We start from the raw sequence: 25,934 nt of genomic DNA, 5'->3' as shown, positions 1-25,934 counted from the left end.
GATTTCTATTTGGCTCATTTGCTTTTGTGTACAAAGTGGAGGTGGTGGCTGGGCTTTAATAAGGTGACATTTGACACAGTTTACACTTACAGTGTTTTATGTTTATTAGTCACACTGAACACATGCTCACAAACATGACAACGTGGAGGAAATAGACGTAAACGTGCGTACATTCACGAGTAGCGCTCACGTCATTGTTGGTATGGATCTGGTCAAAACAAACAAAAAGCGGTCTAGCCGGACGACTTCATTATCCGGGAATCAGCCGAATCCGAGCGTTCCTCGTAGTCCTCGTCGGGTGAGTGCAGGCCCCCTTTGGCCCCGGCCCCGCAGCCCTCCCCATCCTGGATGGCGCCGCGGGGCTCTTTTGTGACTCTGAAGTGGTGCTGATGTAGGAGCGAGGCCCCCCGGAAGACGGAGCCCCCGGGAGCTCCGGCCGGGCCGAAGGTTGATACGTATTGGGCGGCGGCGGCTGAGCGTAGCTGATATTGCTGCTGCAGGGCCACGGTGTTCCACAGGGTCACATCGTTGGGCACCAGGGAGCCGCCTGGGTCCCGGGTCAGGGAGTTTTCAGAACTAGCGGGTAGCGCGGATGCTGAAGGGGTACACCCAGGGCCTCCACTGAGGGCGACTCAGACGTGAAGCGCAGGGAGTCCGGCACCCTGACGGCGGAGCCCACCGACCACTTGGCCGAGTGGTAAGAGCCCAGGCTGTGCTCGAAAGGGTGCCCGCCCGGCGGAAGCACCAGAGGGTCTGGGTGCGATTCGGGGTGCGGCTGCCCACCCCGGCTGGACAACAGCACCTCGATGGCCCCTACCAGGTCGCCCCCGCAGCCTCGGAGAATGAGCTCCAAAACGGGTGCCTTGTGGCTCGAAAAGATTTTCTTGAGGACCTCCAGTGGGGGACGGTTGGCTCTGAGGCTGAAGGGAAGGTTGACTGAGCCGGCCAGACCCTCAATCAGCACCGCCCGGCTCCCTGGACTGGCAGGGCTCTTCTGGGGAGTCTCGGCGGCTTTGGCTTCTTTCTCTCCCGGGTGGCCGTCTGGGGGCTCCGGTGTGTAGCAGGAGTTTGGTTTGGAACCTTCTGGGGAGCTCACCTGATCTTGGTCTCGCTCTCCAGGACTGCCCTCGGTTTCGGGCCCAGACACGTCCCCACTCCCATCCTCTGGAGCTTCTGCAAAACAAGCAGCGCTGTTTTATATTTCCTGTTAGAGAGCAATAACCCAATTGTGAAATCACAATGGATAATAACGTATTTTGCGATGGATCCTGGTGAAGTCTGCCTAGCAACAAGTGACCCAGATTTTGGATAAATCAGATCAATTGTAAATGGAATTTGTGGTATGTTGTGCTGTTAATAATAAATTGTAAATTATTGTTTTTGGATTAAACGTGACATTTAACAATGGATTTTATTTTAAATTTGTGCAAAACAATGTTAACGTTTTAAAATATATATATAATGCATATTGTACACATATCATAAGTGTATTATTGTGAATTGGTTTTCATGCAGCAATGTATTTTATATGAAAAAGGTTTTTTACGAAAAAATATATTTTATGAACGTAAAAACAATATTTACATGTAACATTACATTTTTCATAAAATTGTTTTTATAAGCAGCAATATATGTGTGTTTTCTGTTATTGAAGTCTGTCAATGATTTTTAATTAAAATAAAAAACGTCCTTAGTCACGTGTCAGGCAATAATAATGATCATTTATCTTTATCTAGCGCCTCAAGTTTGTCATCTGCTCGGTCAATGTGCATGGCCATTGTGTAAATTTGATTGCTATCGTTTTGAATCCTTTAAAAATACGACAAGCCTCAAATGGACACAATTAAAACGCATTTGTTTATATCACGAACCATCCAAATAAATATCTGTTCAAAGTTGTTTTTTTACAGGCGGATATAAAAGCTGACATAAAATGTAGAGTGTACGACTTACATTTGTATTTGAGAATATAAAATTTTCCAAAGGCCGAGTGTGACATCAAAACAATTTGATCATTTGATCCAGGTACCCTTAAATCATTTACTGAAAACAGTGTTGTAATTTAAAATTATGTTGTTTTTAAAATATGTATTCTATATTATTATATATTTTTTGTTATTTTGTTCACAATAGTTACTTTATATTATGATGTGCACGACAAAAATTCCTTTTTAGACATAAAAATACATTCAGCTCACACTTTGCATGACAATGTAAAGAATTGCAGTGCATGCGTGTGTCATTTTGTGTTTACTGTATACGTTTGTACACAGGTGTATGTTTACATATAACAATATAAAACATTAATAATGCAATCCAGCATAAAATAAACAATGTAGTCCATGTTTCCTCCATAGTTTAAGATTTGATTTGATTAGATTCAATTTTTGTAAATTTTGAAACAAAGTTATATCGTTGGAATCCCTGCTTGACGATTGTGATCACGTAGTTTTTGTCATTTTAGATAGACGGCAACTAAAACTTGTTCACGTTTTTCATTGTTTTCCCCTGAAATATATTTCCAGTGTGTCTCTACTAAAATGAGTTATTCATCAAAAGAATCGTAAGTCCAAAAATGATCTGAATAAATCCAGAAGTAGTGTTGACTGCTTTCAAAACGTGGGCCCGCCTTACTGCGTCTTTCTTCCGCGCTCCTCCGGCCGGCGTCGGACTCGCCGCCGGTTGCCGCGGCAGCCGCTGCCGCCGCCGCGGCCCCCTCGGCCGGCACGACCCTGAGGGCCTCCGGGATGAGGCTGTCCAGGCTCTCGTTGGCCTGCTGCCAGCGCAGCGCCACCTGCGCGGCCATGACGCGCTGCCTCTCGATGATGAGGATGCACTTGTCGCAGGCACAGTCCTTGAAGAGGCAGTACCTCTTGTGGCCCTTCAGCCACGACAGCACGCCGTGGTTCCGGCACCGCGCGCATTTGGGCGTCCGCTGGAGGGGAGCCGTAGCCGTTCATCACCCACCCAGATGTGCTTTGCGCACTGTACTTGTCACACGCTCGAGATGAGAGAGACAAGAGTGAAGGGACGGGGACCCGGGTGGCGCGGGGGAAGGTTGGGGTGGCTTACTTTACACGCCCACCCACCCGGCTGTCTATCAATCAGAACGTGCACGTCAACCACAACTGTTCCTTCGTTGGAAAATATAGGCAAAAACGTTTTACATAGAGGAAACACCTTAGTTGACTTTAGTTTTCTTTGGTGAATAATTCAATATCTGAAGTTATACAAGGCTGTCAATCAAAACGTACACGGGACCGATGTGGTCAGTACTTGGGAAATATGCAAAAAAGAATCACTTATTACATTTTAGGATTTTTTTTCGAGAGGGACGAGTGATGACGTTTGTTTATTTTATGTTTTAATCTGTAAGATATTAAGCAAAAATTTCAAATTGGACACCAAAAATGTTTTATTCAAACTTAGAATTGGATGTTTATAAAGAAAGAAATATATATATATATATATATATATATATATATATATATATATATATATATATATATATATATATATATATATATATATATATATATATATATATATATATATATATATATATTATGGACTGGAGGGATTTAAATATTTGTATCGTAGTTGGGGTATGACATGATTTGATTTTTGTTTAGGTAACTATGGTGAGAAGCTAATAATAAAAATCACAAAGAAGCCCCCAAAAGTGTCTGGGGGTTACATCCTTGACCTAGATCTGCATTAAAAATGTTGACATTCTAGCTTCTCCTCCATGCCACTACTCCATTAAGCATAGTGGAGACACTTTGAATTGTCGTTCGCGCCAGCCTGCTCCCCAACAAACCATCGGCTATTAAACTGGAACAAATAAAAGAGCAATCTAGACGGAACTCATCTGCAACTTTTAGAACTTGTACGTTTTTTATGCGCTGCAGTGAATACAGAATTGAGTAGCATCGCCTAATGGAGGTCGCTGTTAGTTTATTGAAGCACATCACGGGATGGATGGTGGGCCAGCCAAGCAAGTGGGGCTATTAAGCTTTTAATTGGAAAATGGCCCAGCACCTCTTCAAGGTGACTAGACGGGTAGGGACAGACTGCGGGTCCGACTCAGAACTCGCTTGCGCACTTTACCTGTCAGTGGCAACACTGGCAATAGGAAAATTTATATTGCGAGGAAAGGGGACTTTCAAGTAAATTAATGTTAAAAATGTACAATGTGACAACAATATTTCAATTATATTTTTGAAAATGAGTATTAAGGAGTCTGAATTTGGATATTTTTTTCAATAATGTTTTAATCAAGGATTTTATTTATTTCACACCTAGTTTTAAATGTGATTGATTATTGAAAAATTTGAGTATGTACAAATGTGAAATTTTTACATAGATATTTTTTTAAATATTTTTCACTCCATATTTTTATAAAGCTTCACGTCACATTGAAAAATATGAATATCCTCAATAAAACAATAAAATCAATGAAAATAACAGTTTTAAATGTAGTCTAAAATTATTTTTTAAATTACATGAAAGTTGACTGTCAAGTTCAAAATGAAATCAAGACAATTACTTGTATATTAAACATGTTTACCTTGGTAAAGTTCACATCACAAATGCTAAGAAACAAAGCAAAAACACCAAAGACAAACAGTGGAGCAGTACATGCAGATTATGTTCTGCAAAATAACCTTTTTTTTTGTTTTACACTTCTGGATAACCCTACTAACAACATTGGAATTGTTACTTGAAACATTGGTGGTAACAGTTTTGGACTTGGGGGGACTCAACAAAATGGTTGTTGGGCACAAGTAGAAAATTGCTGCGATTAGGAGGCGCTGATTGTGGGGCGGGGCTTGTTGTCACCGGGCATTTGATTTAAGAGTCCCTGGGGGAGCAATTTGTTGGCACGTCTCAATCAAGTTTGAACACATTCAGTCTGTGTCTGAAAATACGCACGCACGCACGCAATTGTCAGACTAGGATAGCAAAAAAATTGAATCCTCTTGATGCTCATTAGATTTCGCAGGACCAAGTTTAGTTTGACTTTTGAAGGTGAAACTAACACTGCAGGCCAGCAGGGGGCGTCGTGTCGTGGGGAGGGGGGCAATGGCGACACACTGTTCTTCCCGTGATAAAATGGCCTCCCTTAACTAAAGTCGTAAAAGCGCCGACCATGAAAGTCAATCTTGTGTCAAATCCAATTAAGTCATTATCTGACTGATTGTATCTTTAATTGAAAACAGAAGTGACAGTAAATTTGTGTGATATATCAGCCTCAATCGATACTAGAGCCGCCTCTGATTTATGACGGCGTGGCGCTTATAGGTAACTCCACATTCTTCTCTCTAAAACCACTCGGGGATGAAATTAAGAGTAAGTGCGTTTCATAAAGGAAAAAAAAAAAGAACAAGACGGCAGCGTTATTGATTCCAGCAGATGGGGCACGACCCGCTGAGTGTTAGCTCAAAGAAAACACTCGGACTTTGTTTTCCGACGCCCCTCATCATTTCAGTGCCGCAAACAGACTTGTAGCCACATAAACTCAAGAAAACACTTCACATGAAGAATCTCCTTGAGGCGCCAGAACATTTTTACGCTTTTAATATTAACACAACTGTAGAGGAAAGAGTTGAGGATGCTTTGGCCTTAGCCACACAAGACTTTCAGCAAAATGTACCCGACTCAACGTGCATTTGCCGTCATCGTCATTTGCAGACAAATGATCAGTTTGGCTGCCAATTTAGTTTTGGAGCAAGTCATTTGAATTTTTTGGTGTTTTTTTTTTAAGAAAAACCCTTGGGATGGACGTTGGACGCAGTCTCATCAATGAATCTTTATTAGGGTCATGAAAAAAATCATGTAAAATCAACCGTTATAGGAAAAATATTTAAGAAACACTTAACAAAATAAAATGTAATTTCTCGTTGATTAATAAAATAATCAAACGTATTATTCTATAAAATTGACTTTATGTTGTGAAAATTCTGTTAGCTGTTGATTTGAATGATTAGTGGAGTAAGTTTGTTGGTTAAAAGTGTCGCTTGTCGTGCAAAAACCGAAGCGTGGCGTTCATTCGCCCACATCTTTGTTGATGACAAGACGGCCGGAACCGTTGCGTCCCTCATCCTGCTCCAGGTTGATGTCCGCGAGGTCGCGGAAGGTCATCGAGTGCGGGGCGCCGCCCTCGCCGCTGTCCAATATGGCTGCACATGCAAAAACGAGACAGACAAGATTAAAACATACAAAGGGAACACTAAAACACCGCGTGAGAAGACAAAAAGTACAGTAAACATCAGAAGACGAATTCTAATCTGTGTGCACGTGTGAGGGGGGGAGACAAAATGGCGACAAAAGACTTGTTCAATAAGCCCCTGTGCTGCATTGGCACTCGATCCTGGACGCAAAGCAACTAATCACAGCTTTTACAATGACAGTACATTATACGCGCACACAAACGCACACATATACGCACAGATCAGAATATGGTCGTCACACTTTACAGTATAATCGCAGTATAAATTCAGAACTGCCAGATGCAACCTACCCAACTCTATTTTTCTTACAGTCAACCCTAAAAATTTATCCGGCCCTTCCAACAAGCCCTCAACTTCAAAGTCCGGTTCCAAAGTAGAATTTAGGTTTCAAATTAGGGTTAGGCTATTAAAGTCGGCTTTCAAAGTAGGGTTTTTAAGGTTTAGATTTCAAATTAGGGTCTTAAAGTTGGACTGGGGTTTTAAATTTGAGTTTCCAAGTAGAGGAAAGAATAAATACATGTTGAACATTAGTAGGGGGCGCTAGAGAGACTTTTGTATTCATATATAACAATTTTAAAAGATCCAATTGTTCGCCAGGCTCGACTTGAAAAAGTCGACCAAAAAAGACTAAAAAAGTAATTTTTTAAAATAAATAGGTAAAGCCGTTAAAATTTCTATTTGAGTGTTACAATATTAAAGGCGTATTTGCATTTACATCAGCATTCCGAGTTTCCTGGCTTCCTTCGATGCGATTGGCCGGCGCTCCCTCCCTGCCGTCCTCCTCCCTGTTGTGTTGTGAGGTCATTTCTCTCCTCATTAACTTCCTGATAGGTTTGAGACGCCCACTTTTTTTGTTTTGCTCATCTGCACTTTGTCACCACTTTCAAACGGCCACCTTCATCATTAAAAGGGATGTTTGTGTTGCGAGATGCAGCCGCTGTGCTGTGCTTGTACGCCATTAAAGCCTCCGAGTGTGTGTGTGTGTGTGTGTGTGTGTGTGTGTGTGTGTGTGTGTGTGTGTGTGTGTGTGTGTGTGTGTGTATATAGAATTAAAGGTGCTGGGTGATGTTAAATGAGGACACGGCCCACATGTTTGCCGTCTAATTCACTTTCCTGTCACATTTGTTTGCGAAATCCGAGTGTGACATGATTTTCATTGTCAATTAGCCCCATGTAGCTGCTACTCAATTATTAATAATTAGTGACGGCCATTTGACTACATTTGGGTAATTACTTCAGGGGGGGGGAATGACAAATTCAAACAGTTAATCCTATATTTATATACCTGAAAGCCAAGAAAGTGAAAATGGAATGTAAGTACGGGAAAATGACACTCGTGAAAAAAAACACAAGGCCATAAAAAGATGACAATGAAAAACAGCAGGAGCTAATGCTAATGAAAGCAAGCATCACAAGATTTTTGTGTAGTGAGCATCAACACGGCTATTTTGCTTCTTCTTTGGCTTACTGTGACTTTAGCGGCAGTTGGTGTTGAAAATGTTCGTGCTGCTGGGAATAAGCAACTTTTGCCTCAATGGCCGTCCCTCAGGGGCCGAACAATAGAAGGCTCGCTTTTATTATTTTTTATTTTTGTGAGACGGGACAAAAGTGGGCGTCGGCAACCTCCCATCGTGCTGGCTAAAGAGAGTGTGGGAGTGCATCAAAGTGCAATGGTTGCCCGTCACGCTGAGCAATAAAAGTTCTCACGGGACAGCATCATCTCTCGCTGGCTGTCAAGATAGTCGGAGTCGCTCTGCCAGTATGCGCATTGCGCCGCGTTATGGGGGTGAGCATGAAATAATGCTCAAGCAAACATACCGCCCACTTGTCACCACCTCCAACAGCAAAATCCTCTCTCCTTTGTGTAACCCTTAAAATGTACATTTGAGCGGGAATGGATTTGAAATAGGGTTGAACAATTCAGCAAATCGACATCACAATGTAATAAAATGCAGATCACAAAAGCTTTTCGAAATAAAAAAAACGGTGCTACATGTTGGATCATATTTATTTGATAAGTGCAGTGCTTAAGAAGTATAACATCTTGCGCAATACAGCTTTTCCCATGGGTGGCAATTTATCACTATGACGTTTCTACCTAGGAAGGAATGTAGGAAGAAAATCAGTTCAGAGCTGGTAAGGAAGGCACAGAGGCAGGTTCAAGTGACTCAAGCAAAGATGGAAAGTGCAACGGAGCGAAAGAAGACAGGAAGGAAACTCAAGAAAGACAAGCTTGTCGGAAAAAAAGTCGGCTCAATTCATAAAGGCTAAAGTTCAGGTTGTTGCAATTCCACTCCAGCCCTGTAGGTGTCTCTACTGCAAACCATTCACTGTCAAAACAAATCAAGCAAACGTTTCCACCATCTGTGAACATGCTACATGCTAAAAACAGCGCTAACAAAACAATAATAGTACCAAACAGGACATCGTCAAATCAGAAATGTCCTCAGAACCTTTGAGAATATGTTTCAACATTGTCCAAAGTCAATGGAAAAAGTCCAACACAAACTATCAAAGGAAATGAAGAGTCGCTGTAGTTCGGGGCCACGCTCACAATTAGCACGAGCCGTTAGCGCGGCAACAGCAATTCAATCTTCAGAATGAAAAGTAGCCTGTCACATGACAAGGTTAGCTTGGGATGAAATGGCTCCCATTAAAATGATACGAGCTCAAAATGTCCCTGGACACTTTTGTGCTTTTGTGTGCTTTTGTGTGCGTGTGTGCGTGCGTGCGTGCGTGCGTGCGTGCGTGCGTGCGAGTGTGCGTGCGTGCGTGCGTGCGTGTGTGTGTGTGTGTGGTTCGTCGTCATCAGCCGGCTCAGCGCAACCTAATGATCTGGAAAACTCAGTCAAAGGGCAGCCAGGCAGACGGCCTTTAAACATGGCGGCTCACGCCACTTCGAATGTTCACCCCGACTTTTTGTCCATCCATTCCGTCGAGACTTTTTCTTCATGACTTTGAATTGAGAATGAAACAACCAGATAAAAAGAAATCGCAAAAGATGTGACGCTTGACAATCAAGCACTGAATCAACGATCAAATCAGACGACCGCAATATTTATGAAAAGGAAAAATGAATGAATGAATGTTTGGCAGGTGTAAGGTGCCTCCCGCTAGTTCCTGGTTCTGTCTGGTCCACATTTGGACCGCTTTGTTTGGGTCACCAAAATAAAAGCACACTTCTATTCGAGCAGTTTAAGCGTTCAGGTCGGGCACAAGTGACGACAACACATAGAGATTCTTCAAGAATGAAACTGATAAAAAAAAAAAAAATTCTACCATTTGTCCTCTTGTGCCTTTTACAAAGAATCCAGTGAAGCAGGATATTGCACCACTGTGTACACTTTCACACGGCCTTCAACGTAATAGGGAAAGGGTGGACATGGGGAGTTTCTTGACTGGGAATTCTGGGCTTCAAAGAACAAAATGGCGGGATCGGTTTTCGCCTCAATTCAAAGAAGATTACAGATGAGTCTGACCTTGACACCTCTGTGACATCATGATATTCCACAGAGGAGGCTTATTTTAAAAACAAAAGACTAGTTATATGAAAATGTATCAATGTTGATGATACGACACCTGCAGACCTATTACACTGCTGAATGACTTATGGGTTGGATAAGATTAGCGAGTCCTCTTGGCCCCGATTCAAGGCCGCACAGTCTGGGACTTGATCGCAGAAAGCTCAGGCGAGCGTAAGGAATGTTGCACAGGCATGTCGCTGCGGCCAATACCGGTTTCTTTTGTTAACGTGCTGGATGCGGACCAACCGTGTGATAAGGTGCGGGATCCGTGCGCACGAGATGGAACCCTAGAAAATGGCCGCAACGAGGGGATGAGGCGGGGGGACCCTCAAAGGAAACAGACAGGTGAAAGTCCAAAACAATTACAAAAGATATACGGGGGTCTTAAAACCCTGCTGGTGCTTCACTCGGTGAAATGAAGGAAAAATTTGGCGGCAGTATCGGAAGTGTAACAATTTGCATTGATAGTCAAGTTTGATAGCTCGAGACAAATCAAGTTTTTTTTTTGCACATTTAAGACTTCTCCTCCAGGAAATGTGATGTCATGGGGGCTCAGATTTGAATGACACATTTTGAGAAGAATAAAAAATATCTTTTTATATTTTTGACACATTTTGAAGTCTAATGGGAAGTTCCGGTATACATCGTAGTGTTATTTATTTATTTATTTATTTATTTATTTATTTATTTATTTATTTATTTATTTATTTATTTAGAATTCAGGGCCACTTCAAGAAAAGTGTGTGTGCGTGTCATAGGTCACTCACCGGCGCCGATGGCCTCAGAGCAGTTGATGTCCTCCAGACTGTAGTAGGAAATGTCCAACCCCTGCAGCAGGTAAGTGGCTGCAGAGTAGTAAGGTTGCATGTGGTGGCACTGCGGCGTCACGCTCCAGCCCGACATATGGCCGCCGTCTCCATAGGGCACCTGTCCGGTTAAAAAAAAAAAAAAAAACTGGTCAGAGTCTTCGGCAGCGCACGGCAAACTTTTGCAACGCGTCGATTCGCTGGCGTAGGCCGCTTTTCCAATTTCACTTTTTATGGAATGTGATTTCTGTCAGCGCTAATAGCAATACGTCAGCCACCTTGTCCACACCATCAGCTCGCTGACAGCTTTACAAACTGTTATTTAAGCGACACTCAGCTCTTGTATTAGGCTCTGAAAAATACAACATAGATTGGACGGGTGGGCGGGGGGATGGGGGATTGCAGGGGTCGCTTGTCTTGGAGGGATAGCAAACCAAGATGGTCCTCATATTAATATTATTACTTTATATTTGCATTCTGAAGTCAATCAGAAGTTTGTCTGCTTTGATACAAAATCAAAATATCACACTTTCACATCTTTGACTCCAATCTTAACTTTTTTTCTTCAGTAAATTTGACGTTTTCCCAAATAGAAATTTGGAGAACAAATCCAGGGAAGATTGGCCGCTGTGTGTTAGTTTTGGGGGCTTGCACCTCCCTGAGAGGTCTTGACTTTGTTATCAGGCCCCATCTCGCGTCTGCACCCTTATTTGATTTCCCATCACCCACCTGCATGGCAGCCAAGCACCAGTGAGTGTGCAGCAAAGCACCGATTTTTTAGATGCCTCACACGATAAATGACTAAATGTTTCCGCAAAGAAATGTGCTCCTTTTAAAATCAGGACATTATCAGAAAAATATTGCCGTGTTGTAAGATTATAAAAGTTAAAAAGTAGCTTTTTAAAACACCTCTTCACTAAAGCAGTTTCAAAGATTGTAGTTTTAAGGAAGTCGAATGGATGACTTTAAAGAAGTCAAAGACTTTATTTGAAGTCATTTGAAAATTCAACATGTCACCTTCATTAAACATTTATCAATAACATTTTGGATGGACAATAGATGCGACGAGTTTGAGGAATCCAAATACTAGCAGTGAGTGACAAACATGAAATATGAAAATAGACTGTATACAAGTGTCGTGTGTCTGAGGCACCTTCACTTTGACGCAAAGACAATCAAGCGACCGTCTGAATTTGAATAAGCTCGAGATGACAGCTTGGCTAAAAATACCATCAATCATTGAGCGGGATGGCTAAATTATGCTAAGGAGTGCTAACTGATTAGCATTAAAGCGCCGGCTTTCAGCCTCTGCGCGCTGAGGCGAAGCCATTTGTTCCCGCGCCGACAGACAATACCATTAACCTTTGCAATTCGGCCTGGGCCGCCTAGCACGTGGTGACCCCGACGCGTCGTGTTGCTCAGGGTGGGGCTGACTAACATTTATCATGAAAACTAAAACACCTCATTCCCGATTGCTCAATTTGGAAAGCTCATTACGGTCGACACTGCGGAGATACATTGACGCTAAAGTCAAAGTCCGCTTTATTGTCAATTTCTTCACATGCCAGGCACACAAAGAGATCGAAATTACGTTTCCCACCGTCCCACGGTGACTAGACAGTACACAACACTCACATCAAACAGCACAAAGAGTAAAAATGAACAGACAAGAGCAACAAATAAGTAATAAGCAAATAACCCAAATAATAAACAATAAATAAATAAATAGACAAATAAGAGCAGCAAAATGGAGCAAGCGCGCTAATAGCAGACAGCCAGACAAGGTCGAGTGAGGTTTAATCAGGCCGACTGAGTATCTACGCAAGCAAGAAGCCTGAACTCTGCACTCTAACATTTAAAATCATTTTGATCAATTCCAATTTATCTCCATAGTTGGGGTAAAAAAACATTTTAAATATGTTTTATAAGAATATTCATAACTCTGGATAAGAATTCAACACTTTTTAACATAACTTTTTTAAAATTATTTTATTTCATGCAATAGTCTAAGCCATATTTCATGACTTTAAAAAGTACTGTAATTTTTTTGGTTAACATTCATTTCTCCATAATGTAGCGAATGAGAACATATTCATGAAGATTTATTGCTGCAGCACGTGCATGTAATATAATAAACTTGAAAAAAATGCAAATCTAAAATATATACGTATCTATCTATCTATGTATGTATCTATGTATGTAGCTATCATAAATATGTCTGGTATGTATGCCAATAAGCCTTTAACATTTTTCCTCCTTAAAATTGGTTTCAGAAATTGTTTCAATTGTTTCAATTGTTTTTTTGTTTTTTTTTGTTTTTTTGGTTTTTTGTGTTTTTGCTTTGAATTACGACAAAACATTTGAGATTATACAAGGCGGTGAACTCAAATAAAATTGCATCACAACAAGCATCAGTTTGGTAATTCTTCAAACCTAATGTCAAAGTAAACATAAAACAAAAAAACTACCCACTTGAATTGGTATTGGTATCGGCTGGTACATGATAAAATTCTCCGATACTGTAAAAAACAATCGTAATTGTAAAAAATCTTTTTTTTTAAACTAATAATAAAATAAAGGTTAAAATTGAACAATATAACTTGTGTACCACTATAGAACCGAGGTCCATAAAGTCTTATAATCAAGGTTGCAGAAAGGATTATTCCCATTGTTGTCACCTGGTGAGGTTGATAGTGGTGTGGTTGTAGCAGAGGGGGCTGGTACATGTTAAGGGGGGAGGTCCTCAACTGCAGCTCATCTTGAACGTCAACTTGCGCCCTGCTAGTCTCTGCCGCCCAGCTGGAACGACTCCCCGCACCTGACAAACACAACACACCCCCAGTCAGTCTTTGCTCCCAGGCGCCCTCTACAGCTAGGAGCAGGAATAGAAAGCAACCAGAGCTCGCCTCCTTTTTGTTCCCGCTCTTGCGGTGGCGGAAGCGGCCTTGACCTGTCATGCAGTGCGCCACCTAAAATTGTGTTCTCAGATACCAGAGTGAACACTGTATCAACAAGCGTGTCTCACGCCTTTTCCCATGCATAAGCTTTTCATGATACTATTACATGCTGTATCTATCACGAGGTTTGTCACAATAACGAATGTATCTCGGCCAAGGACAAGCTGTTTGATAAAGTTGCCAAATATGTAATAACGTGATATACATCTGATAACTGCCTGATAGCTGGATCAATTAACCTTTTTTTTTCTCTCTAATAACATCGTGCCCTATTTGCCCCAAAACATTCTGCACACAGTCTTCTGATGAATATTGTGTACGTAAATTTCTTCTGGTTTAATATTGGTCTTTCAAAAATAAGTCAGGAAAAAATGAAAGCAACAGCCATTTTTGTCAAACCCAGATGAGTTATAGGTAGAACACTCGAGCTCCTCAGAGGAAAGCCAGAGGCCGGAGTTCAACTCGTGACCTCTGAACTGTTATAAGTCAACCCTGCTTATGTGCAAGTTTCACACTTGTGATGACATCACAGCATTGCAACATGACGTCAAGTACGAGAACTGCAGACCCTCAGTTCATTTTTCACATCATGTCCTCTTAAAAATTATCCGTAGATCTTTGACACATCAGATATTTCCAAAACATTGCCTGCGCAGTTCATAAATGTTTTATGATGATTGTTGCCTAACCTTCGTCAGACAGCAGAGAAGAAGAATCGCTGGCCAGTGTCAGGGGTCGTCCTTGGGCCGCCGACGGGCGGCGGGGCTCTTCTTTACTTTTCACCACAAATGCCGTGGTGGCCTGCTTTCCCAGGTTGCAAATGCCTAGCTTCTCGTCCTCAGCCTGCGCTCTCCTCAAGGCAACCTGGAAAACCAACAAATGACTTGCAGGTAAAGCTTCAGACAATGTTACCAGGTGGATGGATGTGTGAATGTACGTTTACCTGAGCCGCCATGATCCTCTGCCTGTCCATTATGAGCTTGCACCTTTCACATTGGCAATCCTTCCACAGGCAGAACCGCTTGTGGCCCTTCAGTTTGGACACCAAGCCGTGGTTGCGACAGCGGGCGCACTTGGGCTCTCGAGGTCCGCGCCGCTGCGTCGATGACGACTTGCCGGGCGGAGGTGCCAGCTTGCTCATGGCCGGGCTTGCTCGCAAATGAAGTCCTACAGGAACTTTTGTTTTCCCCACCAAGGGTGGAGTTATTCTACACAAGTGGGAGGAAGTGGGAGCTAGATACAGCCCCCCACCATCATTCTATGTGGCCCGCGAAGACAAATTGTGCATCACATTTGTGTGTCATTACTAGAATTGCAAATTGTCTTCACTTTATCTAATACCTTTTTTTATAATTTAACCAGTTTTTACTCGACTGATTTGAAAACGACTTATTTGACAATTTGTTTTGTAGCTTTTACTGTATATAATATGAGGTGCTCATACATTCATAAATTTGTTTGACACCCTTGCGCTAAGCCCATTAGCCTTCATTATTGATTTGATATATGTAGAGATCTGCAAAGTATAGAAAATAAGGATCTAAAATAGTTTTCAGTGTTTTCATCTCAAGAAAGGCAGAAAAGTAGCAACTCATACTCAAGTAGGAATACCAGTATTTGTGAAAATAATGTACTCTGGTAAAATACTGATTTAAGATTTTGACTTTAGAAATAGTACAGAAAAAAATGATCTCCAGTAAAAAAAAAAACAACAACGTTTATTTGTGTCAGTCATTTTTAAGTTTTATTATAAAGCTCCAGAACAACGTGAATGGCACGTTTGACTCACAGATATAATGGCCTTCTTTTTTCTTTAAAATTCTTTTTTTGTCAATTGTATTTAGCAGTTGTAATCGTGCCCATTTTATTGCGACGCGTTTATATTTTTAACACTTTAAAACATCAGAAATAAACTCAAATTTCACCTCTCAGACAATGGGGGCGGAGCTTATTGAAGTGCTGGGTAGGTACAGTACCATTTGTCGCCAGCAAGTGACGCACTCCCCATATGGTTGAGGTTGGTATTTGAATTTTGGTCAGTCGATAGTTTATAATTTTCGATTGTGAATAGAGTTAAAAACAAAAACCAGCATGAGATGACGCATCATTTTGGGAATTGTTTAATTTAAAATAAAGTTAAAAAGAAGGCCCTTTGGGGTCCGTGTGACGTTTCAGTCCAGCGCACGTTGAGCCACGCCTCGAAGTGCGCCCCGCACTCAGCCAACGCCGACTTGGCAATGGAGGGAGGCGACGAGAGAAAACAGAGGAGCTTAACACGGAGAGGAGGGATGTCTGGTGGAAGTCGAAGACCAGTTCCACCACCTGGGCTTTCTGCAGCGGCGTGACACGGCAGCAGATCACCGCTTTGCACATGCACGCCGGGCGCAGGAAGTCGAGTTCCATGCTGCGTTCCAACGCGTATGCCTGCCACAACAAAAAACTAACACCAATGTAACTCTTGACTCGGGTCCGACCCATATGGAATTTCTTTTTGGCTGATGTTGAGTACCATATTTGACATCATAAAACTCCGATAATTGGAACGGTTGTGTGCAATTTTCTTTTCTTTACAGGTTGTGATGTGTTAATAAGTAAAAAATAAAGCAACATTGACATTCCACAAAAAGGAGTTAAGAGCTCATTTAAAAGCCAGCAAGATTAGAAACATGCTAATAAAAAAAAGTTTCATGGGCTGTACCAGACTGTGTCCGTTGATGACAAGGCCATACTCGCCGTTCACCGATTCATCCGCGAGGACCTTCACACTTTTACCCAGAGTCCTCTCTGGCAAAAATGTGCAATCCTCAGTGGCACCTGGTTTCATGGACTTCTGCGCATTCCTGGCACATGTGCAAGAATAAATTAAGGAAAAAACACAATTAAAAATGGTAGGAACAAAAAAAATCATCAATAGCTACCTGAGCTCCTTGCCTCACATCCTCCGGTGAGTTGCCAGAAATGACAAAGACGTCGTTCATCTCCTCACGTAGCAGGTTGCACGAGTATGCAGATAAGTGGTACGCAACTGAGGAATAATGAATGAAACAAAATCAACTGACACAAAAAAAACAGAATCTAAATGAATATCACAACTAAAGAAATTCTGGAAACAATATAAAACTTTTAACTCTAAAAGGTCAACTAAGCAAGGCAGATCAATTCGAAATAAAATAAGGCAAAAAAAAAAATTTCAAATTAAAAGCTGAAAGAAAAGCAACAAAAAACAATTAGCTATTACATGTATTTAAAACTTGAATACCTTGCTTGTCGCCAGTAAGAACCCAGATTTTGATGTCGGCTTTGGACAGCTGCTCGATGGTCTGTGCTACTCTGTCCTGCAGCTTGTCTTCGATCGCCGTCGCCCCTAGCAACTGGACGGGCATACGTGACAGCTTACCACATCGGCTTCAACTTGGCGCAACTTGCCCGGGCCGCCTACCAGCAGGTCGGTCTCGATCTCCTCGTACAGCTGCTCCAGTTTGTCCTCGTGCCCTTCCAGCGCCGTGCTGGCTTCGTGGTGGCGCTGTGGCCACTGGAGGAAAAAGTCCTCGTCCAGGTCTTTGTAGGCCAGCGCCAGGGTCCGCAGGCCTTCGCCTGCAAACTCCTGCAGAGGGAAGGCAAGAAAATCGCGTGCGGGTTTCCCGTAAAGCGCGGGATGTGCTCTCACGTTGAGGTGCTCTGTGTTGACGTTTGTCAGTTTAGCGCAGGAGCTGTGCAGCCTCTCGCAGATGATGGTGTCGGCTCCTTTGCAGTACAGTGACAGCTTACCCTCGGGGCTGCAAACTGGTTTGAAGATGATGGAGACAAGGGAATAAAATAAAGAAATCAAATATAATCAAATATTTTTCTCCATTTTAGTTTCCGTGAAGCACCGTTCATGTATTTTTTTCCTGAATACTGGCCTTTGCATTTCTTTCGGCTTACATAACATGACTCGTGGCTTTTACTAGCTACCCAGTGACGCCTCCCATCGGGGCGGGGCGTCAGACATACTTCAAAAATGGCATAGTGCAATTTCCCCGCTTGTGTACCGATGACGGACATCCTCTTGTGGACATTGTTGAAATCCAGGATGACCAAGAGTTTATAAGTGCATTGCTCTCCCATTTTCACAATGGAGATGCTGTCGGGCGTTCGCAAACGGAAGACAAAGCCGAAATTCCTGGCGGCTGTGACCAGAGCGCCCTCGTCAGGAGACTGAGCCTGGTACGAGAGCTCCCCTGCAAGTGGGAAGTTTTGTTTGTTTTTGTTTTTTGGGGGATTTAGTAAATGAAATAAATAACTGTGCCTCGCAAAATGAGCTCACCTTCTTTCTTTTCCTTCGCCATGACGGTGTGGCAGAGCGCGAGCAGTCGGAAGCAGGCAGGGACTACGGGGATCTCCAGCTTGACGTCCTCCACCAGCGCGTGATCGTGGAAGGTGAAGCTAGGGTCAGCCAGCGGGTTGAAAGAAAAATCCACCATCTCGGTGTGCTGCTCACACGTACAGCATGAGAGTGGCATTTAAAAAAAAAAAAAAAAAGAGATCAAGATACATAAAAAAATTTGACCTTTCTAATCTCACCTCATTAATTTCAAGTCTCTGGCCCATGTAGTCAAAGACATCGCCTGTGAAGGAACACCAGCGCACCACAAATGTGAATGCCACGACGTTTACCACCATATCGTTTTCCAAAAAGTCAAGTTTGCTCACCATACGTCTTCCCGTTGATGGAGCACTTGTTGAAGGTCATGATATTTTGCGTCAGGGTGCCAGTCTTGTCGCTGAACATGTACTTGATTTGACCCAGCTGCTCATTTAGCGTGGTGGTGCGCACCACGGCGGGGATGTCGCTGCGAGAGTGGTACATCTTCCAGTCCCAGTCGATGAAACTGTTGCCCAGGCGGATGAACTCCACACCAGGGGAAAAAAAGGGAAGATTTTCTTGGGCTCAGTGCAACTCAGAGGCTACATTTAAAAAACGTACATGGTCGGTGCCCCCAAAATACCCGATCAGAGTTAAGCACTTTGTCCTCACCTGACATAAAGCGAAATGGGCACCACCTTGTTGAGGAAGATGACATAGGACCAGAAGGTGAGAAAGGAGAAGGCGGCATCGTGGCCGTTCTGCCTGGGCAGGAAGACGTTGAAGGCAGAGCCCTCCCCCAGTTCCCGAAGGCAAGGACGGTACACATGAATGCCAGAAAGCCAAAGATCTGCATGCAGGAACAGTGAGGGAGGGGGTGCGGTGCAAATTGTGTCAAGGACGCCGAAGGGCCTGCTGATTAATCGGTCGGGCCGGTGTTTTAAGTGGTTGTTTAACTTGTTTCAGATCAAAGAAATGTGCTCACAAACAGAACGAGGACGTTCATCAGATGGTCCACGCTGGTCCTCTTGAAAGTGCTTTTGCCGCAGTTCTGCATTGGTTTGGTTTCTGGACGGTTGTTGGGAGGCTCGCAGAGGACTTTGCCTTTATGACAACAAACGTACAAAGGTTTCAGACAAATACCAGCGATGTTCACTTTTTTTTGTGTCTTACCATTGAAGTCTGCCAGCTTGCTGACATCATCACCGAGGTCACCGTCAGGGCCAGGCGTACCTTCAAGTTGGTCTCGCTGAGGGAAAGGAGAAAAATGTTGGGCCCAAACAAAAAATGGCTGGTCGTCGGCCTGTACCAGGACCAGAACCAGGGTTTACCCATCTAGCTCTGCTGTCTCGATGTAGACTAGGTTCACTGCTGGACAGCAGGAGGAGGTCAGCCTAAGAGACAGTTGTAAAGGCATTATAAGCAGTTTGGCCCTCAAATTCAAAGGAGCACTCCAATATATTTTTGACATGTGTCAATCAAAGCCTCACTGTGACAAACTGGTTGTTTTCCAGCTTGATGATGTCTCCCACAGGATGTCCATTCACTTCTTGCTGCGCAGTCTGGTGGGGTTAGAAACAGGATGTTAAGTTTGATGACAAAACAAACGCGGCGTTTGTATTTCAGGAAATCAACCCAACCCAAATATGGGCGTTGGGTCGCGGTAGCTGCATTGCCCACAGGAAGTTTCCGGAGTGTTTCCTGCTGTAACTCGGTTGTGAGGCTGAGCGACTTTGCTTGAGCTCATTTCAATATCAGACAAACTGCTTCGCCTTCTGTGATGAGTAAGCAGTGCAACCCACTCAAAACACTCAAGCCCCCCCACTCCCACTCTGAAGTAGCCACAGGAATGACATTGTTTTTTTTTTTTTTAAATCCCGTTGACTTGTAAATCCATGTAAAAACAATCAAAATCAAAATACTTGCTTTTCATCGATGAGGACTTGGACTTTTCCGTTGTTGACTTGATTGTCATTCCGGTGGCGATTCTAGAAGCATACGCGCACAATAAAAAGTTTGATTATTTACCCGCTTTTCCGCATTCAAACTCAGTAGTCCTTGAGTCTCTTGTCTACCTGAGCTTATGTTTAAGCCATGACATCATCTTAGCTCGTTTCATTGTTTCTGGAATTCCTTTAAAGGTCATAAGTGTATCTTTCATAAGATCTCTCTGAGTGTATCTCACAAAGGGAAGCGGTTGCGTGATGTAAGATCATCACAAAAAAGGGGGAAACGAGCGTTTTTTTGGGAACTCGTGGTGACGCAGCTGGCCGCTTGAAGGGAATTCGGACCGCTCCCATGCACATTTACCGTGAGTCAAATAAAATAAATACCTATCTGACATGTTGAGTTCGCGGGGTTAGCGTTGTTAACGGAAGCTAACAAAATAGCTAACAACATTCGGAAATGCAAATGCTTAGAAAAATATAAGCCTGAAACTACTAGCAACGTTAAAGCAAAAACGTCCTTTGTTTTTTGCCTTCATCAATTAAATTCATACTTCGGCTTTCGGAGTTTATTTTTTATGTATTAATTTGGGAAGGGAGTTCAATTAGTCATTTGAAAATTGTTCATTTTAAATGTATTTATTGTATTTATTTATTTTAAAATGAATAAAAAAACAAGTTCAAATGAACAATTTTCATCCAAATAAAATAGACAGAAAAAAAAGTGCTCTAAAAATGGACTGAAATTAAACAAAAAAATACAATACTAATTCCTATTAAAAATACAACATGATCTCTGTCACCGTGACTTTTTGGAGGCGGGATTATTTTTGTTTTATTTCTACTGCGAGGGTGATTGTTCGGACATTGCTGTGTCTACAGCAACGAACAAATTCTCCACTTGCAGAATTTGTTCGGACATTGTTGTATCTACAATGACGAACAAGTTCTCCACGTGCAAGTGTTCAAAAGGGCATACTGTCTCGTGTGGTTCTTGCACAATAAATTAGTCGGAACATCTCTAACAGATTCAGTTTCGACCGCCCTTCAAACGTTTGGTCACCAAGGTGATGTCAGCGCTATAAATAGCCGCATAGTCCAGGAATGCGCCTTTGGATGGGAACTCCACGCACTTTTGAAGACGGTGTGTTTGGGTCCTTTAACGGAACACACAGCGCATGAATCTCCCCTACACATTCCCAAGACAAACAGTCACTCGCTGTTCACTCACTAAATTAGAAAAAATATTTTCCACGGTGACGCAAGACCGACAGGCAGAAGACTTTTAAACTCAGCTCGCCATCATGTCCAAAGTTTAACGAGGTCGTTTTAGATCAATTGATAGTTTTATTGTTTTTTTGTTGGTTCATCCATCGCAAGATTCAAACAATTTTTGGTTTACGACTAAACGGACTGAAACAAAAAGCTACTCAGCATCATTGAGATGGATGTGAGAGGAGATGCTGGTGCAAAGCCAACAGTATCCCAGTGTCACATTCACCTGTAACCGGCTGAAGGGTTCAAAGGTCGAGCGGCATGAATGGCTGTCTTGTCCGCTGAATTCATCTCTACTTTGGACGCTGAACACTGCGTCCATTGTCAGAAAATAGTGCTCACTTGATCCACCTTGTGCGTGAACAAGCACGTGTAGGCCAGTACTGTCTCGGAACTTTTGTGTATTCAGCTTTTAAAATCAAAATAGATCATCAAAGGCGTTCCAGAGAAAAGGCAATATTCAGAGGAGCACAACTATTTTTTCCTGGCCTTTTTTGAGCTTTTATGCACTCAAGTAGCATTTTAGACATTTTACGTTACAGAAAGTAAAGTAGAACACCATCTGATTAGTTTGCTTGTGAGTTTGTTAGCTTAAAGGCAACACTGAAGCTGGAAATAATGGTGTGATTTTTTTTGTGGGGGGTTGGGCTTTGTTATGGGAATAAAAAAAAAAACGTTTTAAAAAAAAAAACATTTCCTGTTTTGACTAGATTGTTGAGGTGAGCCTAACCTCAGAGCACCACCTTCCTTTGACGACTCATTCTGAGAAACTGCCTGTGGTATTCTTCCATTCAGTTGTCAGATAAGGGAGAAGTTGAATTTCCTCCGTTGTGTCTAATAGCAAGCGGCTTCTTTCGGAGAAAAGAAAGGAGAACGTTTTTGCTTCCTAGGAAAGGCTGTACTGTCGTCCTTTGAAACCAACTCCCGTTTTGGTTTTTGAGGAATGCTCCAGGCCAGCTTTTGTAACGCAGGGCTTTATCAGAGAGGCTCCTTGTTTTATCAAAGCCGCAATTTAATAATAACAGCAAGTAAGCAAACGCAACGTCTGAGAATTATTTCACCTGCTCAAGAGCAATCCGGGCGGGTTTAGGCTTTGCGGCCACATCTGGCAACCAGAAATCCAATTTGGACATGTCGCAATCTTGCATTCATCTGCTACAGTTTGGCCTTTTCCACAAACTAAAGATGTGTTTTGTATGCATCGAAGAACATGTAGGGACTTCTTAGACAACCTGAGATACTAATTTTAGCATCTGTGTTACACAGTATACATTTGGAGGACTATTTTGAGCAGGGAAGTCCAAACATGTAGAGACAAAAGGAAGGAAATTGGCTTGTGTTTGGAAAACACGCTTAAAGTAGTTCCATCTGCTGTGGGTCAACAATTAGCTAGCAGTTGAAGAGATTTCAATACAGAAAAAAAAAAACTGTTATGTAACAAAATGTTTCGTAAAATCTCTTTTTTTTATAGAACAAAGTCTGAGATTTGTATGCATCAGTGACAATCTTTGTTTTTGTAACATCAAAGTCAGATATAGTTCTTCTTTGAACCTAACAAAATGGTTAGGAGAATTTCGAGTGATCCATGAACCAAACGCAAGCAAACGTGAGCATGATTTTGTAAGCATTTAAAACAAGTCTTCAACAGATAAAATATCTTGGTTTTTTTTGTGTGTTTAGGGAAACATCGGCGATTTTCTAACCTAACATCGGCTAATTTAGAGTCTTCAACAAACCTAACGTATACATCAAAGACGGTCAGAAGATTCCGTCAACCTGACGTGGAGGTTTTTAGATGTTGTTCTTGTTCATGTTCTTCGATGCATACAAAACACATCTTTAGTTTGTGGAAAAGGCCAAACTGTAGCAGATGAATGCAAGATTGCGACATGTCCAAATTGGACAAATTAAGTGTCTCCAACATATTACGTGGTTTTATACTTTACGACTAACGTTGACCGGAAACTCAGGGACGCTGCACAAAGAGACATGAACAATCATGCTCTGAATAATTCACCTGACATCTAAGTGCTCCTCTCATCTTACCCAATTAAACCCCTGACCTTTTAATTGACCTCTACAAATGAATAATAACATTTATTGATTGATAGGAGATCAAATGAAGGCCCATTTACAAACCTTTTAAGGTCAATGACAGACTATTAGGATGGAATTATGGAAACTAACAGACCAATTTTAGATTGAATTTGCTGTAGCAATGAAGACATTTTATTTATTTATTTTTTAAATTACACACTGTCAAGATTTTGATTTTAATTTCTACTGTTAGGGATTTCTATATCGTGATTTTATATTTTCTTTTGAGTTTGAATACTTCACGTCTAAAACAAAAAGTTCAATTTAAAAAAAAGAAGAAAAAAATGATGTCAACGTTAAGCGCAATTAGTTGAGGTTTTTGTTTTCAATTGGACATAATGTGTAGTGGCCTCTGAAACGATCATTTCATACTTTACCTTGTCATTTTCAATGTGTCACGTGAAAAGATGATGTTATACCACAGATGAATTAAGTCAAATAAAGTGTCACAATCCCACTCAAGCACTTTCCCTTTAGCCGTGGATAGAAATCTGACAGTTTTTGCCGTTAAAGAAAAGAGAAGCTGAGCAAGGCCAACTTCTTCTTTCCTCACTTCACAAACTTAACGTCCAAAAATACACACAATAGCCCGCTCACAGAAAACGAGGGGCAGGGGGGGCAACTTACCGTGACTCCCGAGCCGACGAGTGAGTCCAGTTACTGGCGATGAAAGGAAAAGACGCCCTCTCGCTCCGAATTGGCACAAACGATAGAATAATATTTTTCTTACCGCTACTCTTCGACGTCCACCAGACATCCCTCCGCTGTTAAGCTCCACTGTTTTCTCTCTTGTCGCCTCCCTCCATTGCCGAGTTGGCGTTGGCTGAGTGCGGGGCGCACTTCGAGGCGTGGCTCAACGTGCGCTGGACTGAAACGTCACACGGACCCCAAAGGGCCTTCTTTTGGGAGGCGTCACTGGGTAGCTAGTAAAAGCCACGAGTCATGTTATGTAAGCCGAAAGAAATGCAAAGGCCAGTATTCAGGAAAAAAATACATGAACGGTGCTTCACGGAAACTAAAATGGAGAAAAATATTTGATTATATTTGATTTCTTTATTTTATTCCCTTGTCTCCATCATCTTCAAACCAGTTTGCAGCCCCGAGGGTAAGCTGTCACTGTACTGCAAAGGAGCCGACACCATCATCTGCGAGAGGCTGCACAGCTCCTGCGCTAAACTGACAAACGTCAACACAGAGCACCTCAACGTGAGAGCACATCCCGCGCTTTACGGGAAACCCGCACGCGATTTTCTTGCCTTCCCTCTGCAGGAGTTTGCAGGCGAAGGCCTGCGGACCCTGGCGCTGGCCTACAAAGACCTGGACGAGGACTTTTTCCTCCAGTGGCCACAGCGCCACCACGAAGCCAGCACGGCGCTGGAAGGGCACGAGGACAAACTGGAGCAGCTGTACGAGGAGATCGAGACCGACCTGCTGGTAGGCGGCCCGGGCAAGTTGCGCCAAGTTGAAGCCGATGTGGTAAGCTGTCACGTATGCCCGTCCAGTTGCTAGGGGCGACGGCGATCGAAGACAAGCTGCAGGACAGAGTAGCACAGACCATCGAGCAGCTGTCCAAAGCCGACATCAAAATCTGGGTTCTTACTGGCGACAAGCAAGGTATTCAAGTTTTAAATACATGTAATAGCTAATTGTTTTTTGTTGCTTTTCTTTCAGCTTTTAATTTGAAATTTTTTTTTTTGCCTTATTTTATTTCGAATTGATCTGCCTTGCTTAGTTGACCTTTTAGAGTTAAAAGTTTTATATTGTTTCCAGAATTTCTTTAGTTGTGATATTCATTTAGATTCTGTTTTTTTTGTGTCAGTTGATTTTGTTTCATTCATTATTCCTCAGTTGCGTACCACTTATCTGCATACTCGTGCAACCTGCTACGTGAGGAGATGAACGACGTCTTTGTCATTTCTGGCAACTCACCGGAGGATGTGAGGCAAGGAGCTCAGGTAGCTATTGATGATTTTTTTTGTTCCTACCATTTTTAATTGTGTTTTTTCCTTAATTTATTCTTGCACATGTGCCAGGAATGCGCAGAAGTCCATGAAACCAGGTGCCACTGAGGATTGCACATTTTTGCCAGAGAGGACTCTGGGTAAAAGTGTGAAGGTCCTCGCGGATGAATCGGTGAACGGCGAGTATGGCCTTGTCATCAACGGACACAGTCTGGTACAGCCCATGAAACTTTTTTTTATTAGCATGTTTCTAATCTTGCTGGCTTTTAAATGAGCTCTTAACTCCTTTTTGTGGAATGTCAATGTTGCTTTATTTTTTACTTATTAACACATCACAACCTGTAAAGAAAAGAAAATTGCACACAACCGTTCCAATTATCGGAGTTTTATGATGTCAAATATGGTACTCAACATCAGCCAAAAAGAAATTCCATATGGGTCGGACCCGAGTCAAGAGTTACATTGGTGTTAGTTTTTTGTTGTGGCAGGCATACGCGTTGGAACGCAGCATGGAACTCGACTTCCTGCGCCCGGCGTGCATGTGCAAAGCGGTGATCTGCTGCCGTGTCACGCCGCTGCAGAAAGCCCAGGTGGTGGAACTGGTCTTCGACTTCCACCAGACATCCCTCCTCTCCGTGTTAAGCTCCTCTGTTTTCTCTCGTCGCCTCCCTCCATTGCCAAGTCGGCGTTGGCTGAGTGCGGGGCGCACTTCGAGGCGTGGCTCAACGTGCGCTGGACTGAAACGTCACACGGACCCCAAAGGGCCTTCTTTTTAACTTTATTTTAAATT

The 25,934-nt window shown here is 42.5% G+C and overlaps 1 protein-coding gene and 2 pseudogenes across 3 annotated transcripts; all 3 read right to left on the bottom strand.

Moving 5' to 3' along the window:
- Positions 1–233: 233 nt before the first annotated feature.
- On the bottom strand, positions 234–2,947 carry LOC147038547 (doublesex- and mab-3-related transcription factor 3-like; annotated as a pseudogene).
- Positions 2,948–5,799: 2,852 nt separating this feature from the next.
- LOC147038546 (doublesex- and mab-3-related transcription factor 1-like) lies at positions 5,800–14,694 on the bottom strand. Of its 2 annotated transcripts, XM_085904978.1 has the most exons (6): positions 14,464–14,694; positions 14,210–14,384; positions 13,172–13,381; positions 13,036–13,082; positions 10,525–10,684; positions 5,800–6,182 (listed from the first exon to the last, which is right to left on the bottom strand). In XM_085904978.1, the coding sequence occupies exons 1-6, from the start codon at positions 14,659–14,661 to the stop codon at positions 6,049–6,051; spliced, it is 924 nt and encodes a 307-aa protein (XP_085761104.1). In that variant the 5' UTR covers positions 14,662–14,694; the 3' UTR covers positions 5,800–6,048. The 2 variants fall into 2 exon arrangements, with proteins under 2 accessions (XP_085761104.1, XP_085761105.1); XM_085904979.1 differs by lacking the exon at positions 13,036–13,082 and having other exon boundaries at positions 13,242–13,381; positions 14,464–14,690.
- Positions 14,695–15,624: 930 nt separating this feature from the next.
- On the bottom strand, positions 15,625–24,001 carry LOC147038545 (phospholipid-transporting ATPase ID-like; annotated as a pseudogene). The gene is made up of 17 exons (XR_015063830.1): positions 23,914–24,001; positions 19,792–19,853; positions 19,356–19,427; positions 19,197–19,259; positions 19,039–19,114; positions 18,851–18,969; positions 18,539–18,715; positions 18,213–18,419; positions 18,084–18,127; positions 17,827–17,992; positions 17,552–17,740; positions 17,188–17,303; positions 16,960–17,124; positions 16,780–16,891; positions 16,439–16,545; positions 16,219–16,360; positions 15,625–15,944 (listed from the first exon to the last, which is right to left on the bottom strand). The product of XR_015063830.1 is annotated as a phospholipid-transporting ATPase ID-like (transcript).
- Positions 24,002–25,934: the final 1,933 nt, after the last annotated feature.

The sequence above is a fragment of the Syngnathus leptorhynchus genome, unplaced genomic scaffold, assembly GCF_054491065.1.
Source record: "Syngnathus leptorhynchus isolate UIUO unplaced genomic scaffold, UIUO_Slep HiC_scaffold_51, whole genome shotgun sequence".
Lineage (NCBI taxonomy): Eukaryota > Metazoa > Chordata > Actinopteri > Syngnathiformes > Syngnathidae > Syngnathus > Syngnathus leptorhynchus.
Note: the sequence above shows the minus strand (reverse complement) of the source record. Positions and strands in the feature narration are given on the sequence as shown.

Excerpts from the sequence above, each read along its gene's own strand:
- LOC147038546 (XM_085904978.1), bottom strand. The coding sequence starts at position 14,661 with ATGAGCAAGCTGGCACCTCCGCCCGGCAAGTCGTCATCGACGCAGCGG. Across the intron at positions 14,385-14,463 it reads AGAGGATCATGGCGGCTCAG|GTTGCCTTGAGGAGAGCGCA; the intron begins GTAAACGTACAT and ends TTGGTTTTCCAG. Across the intron at positions 10,685-13,035 it reads CGATACCAATACCAATTCAA|GTGCCCTATGGAGACGGCGG; the intron begins GTGGGTAGTTTT and ends TTAACCGGACAG.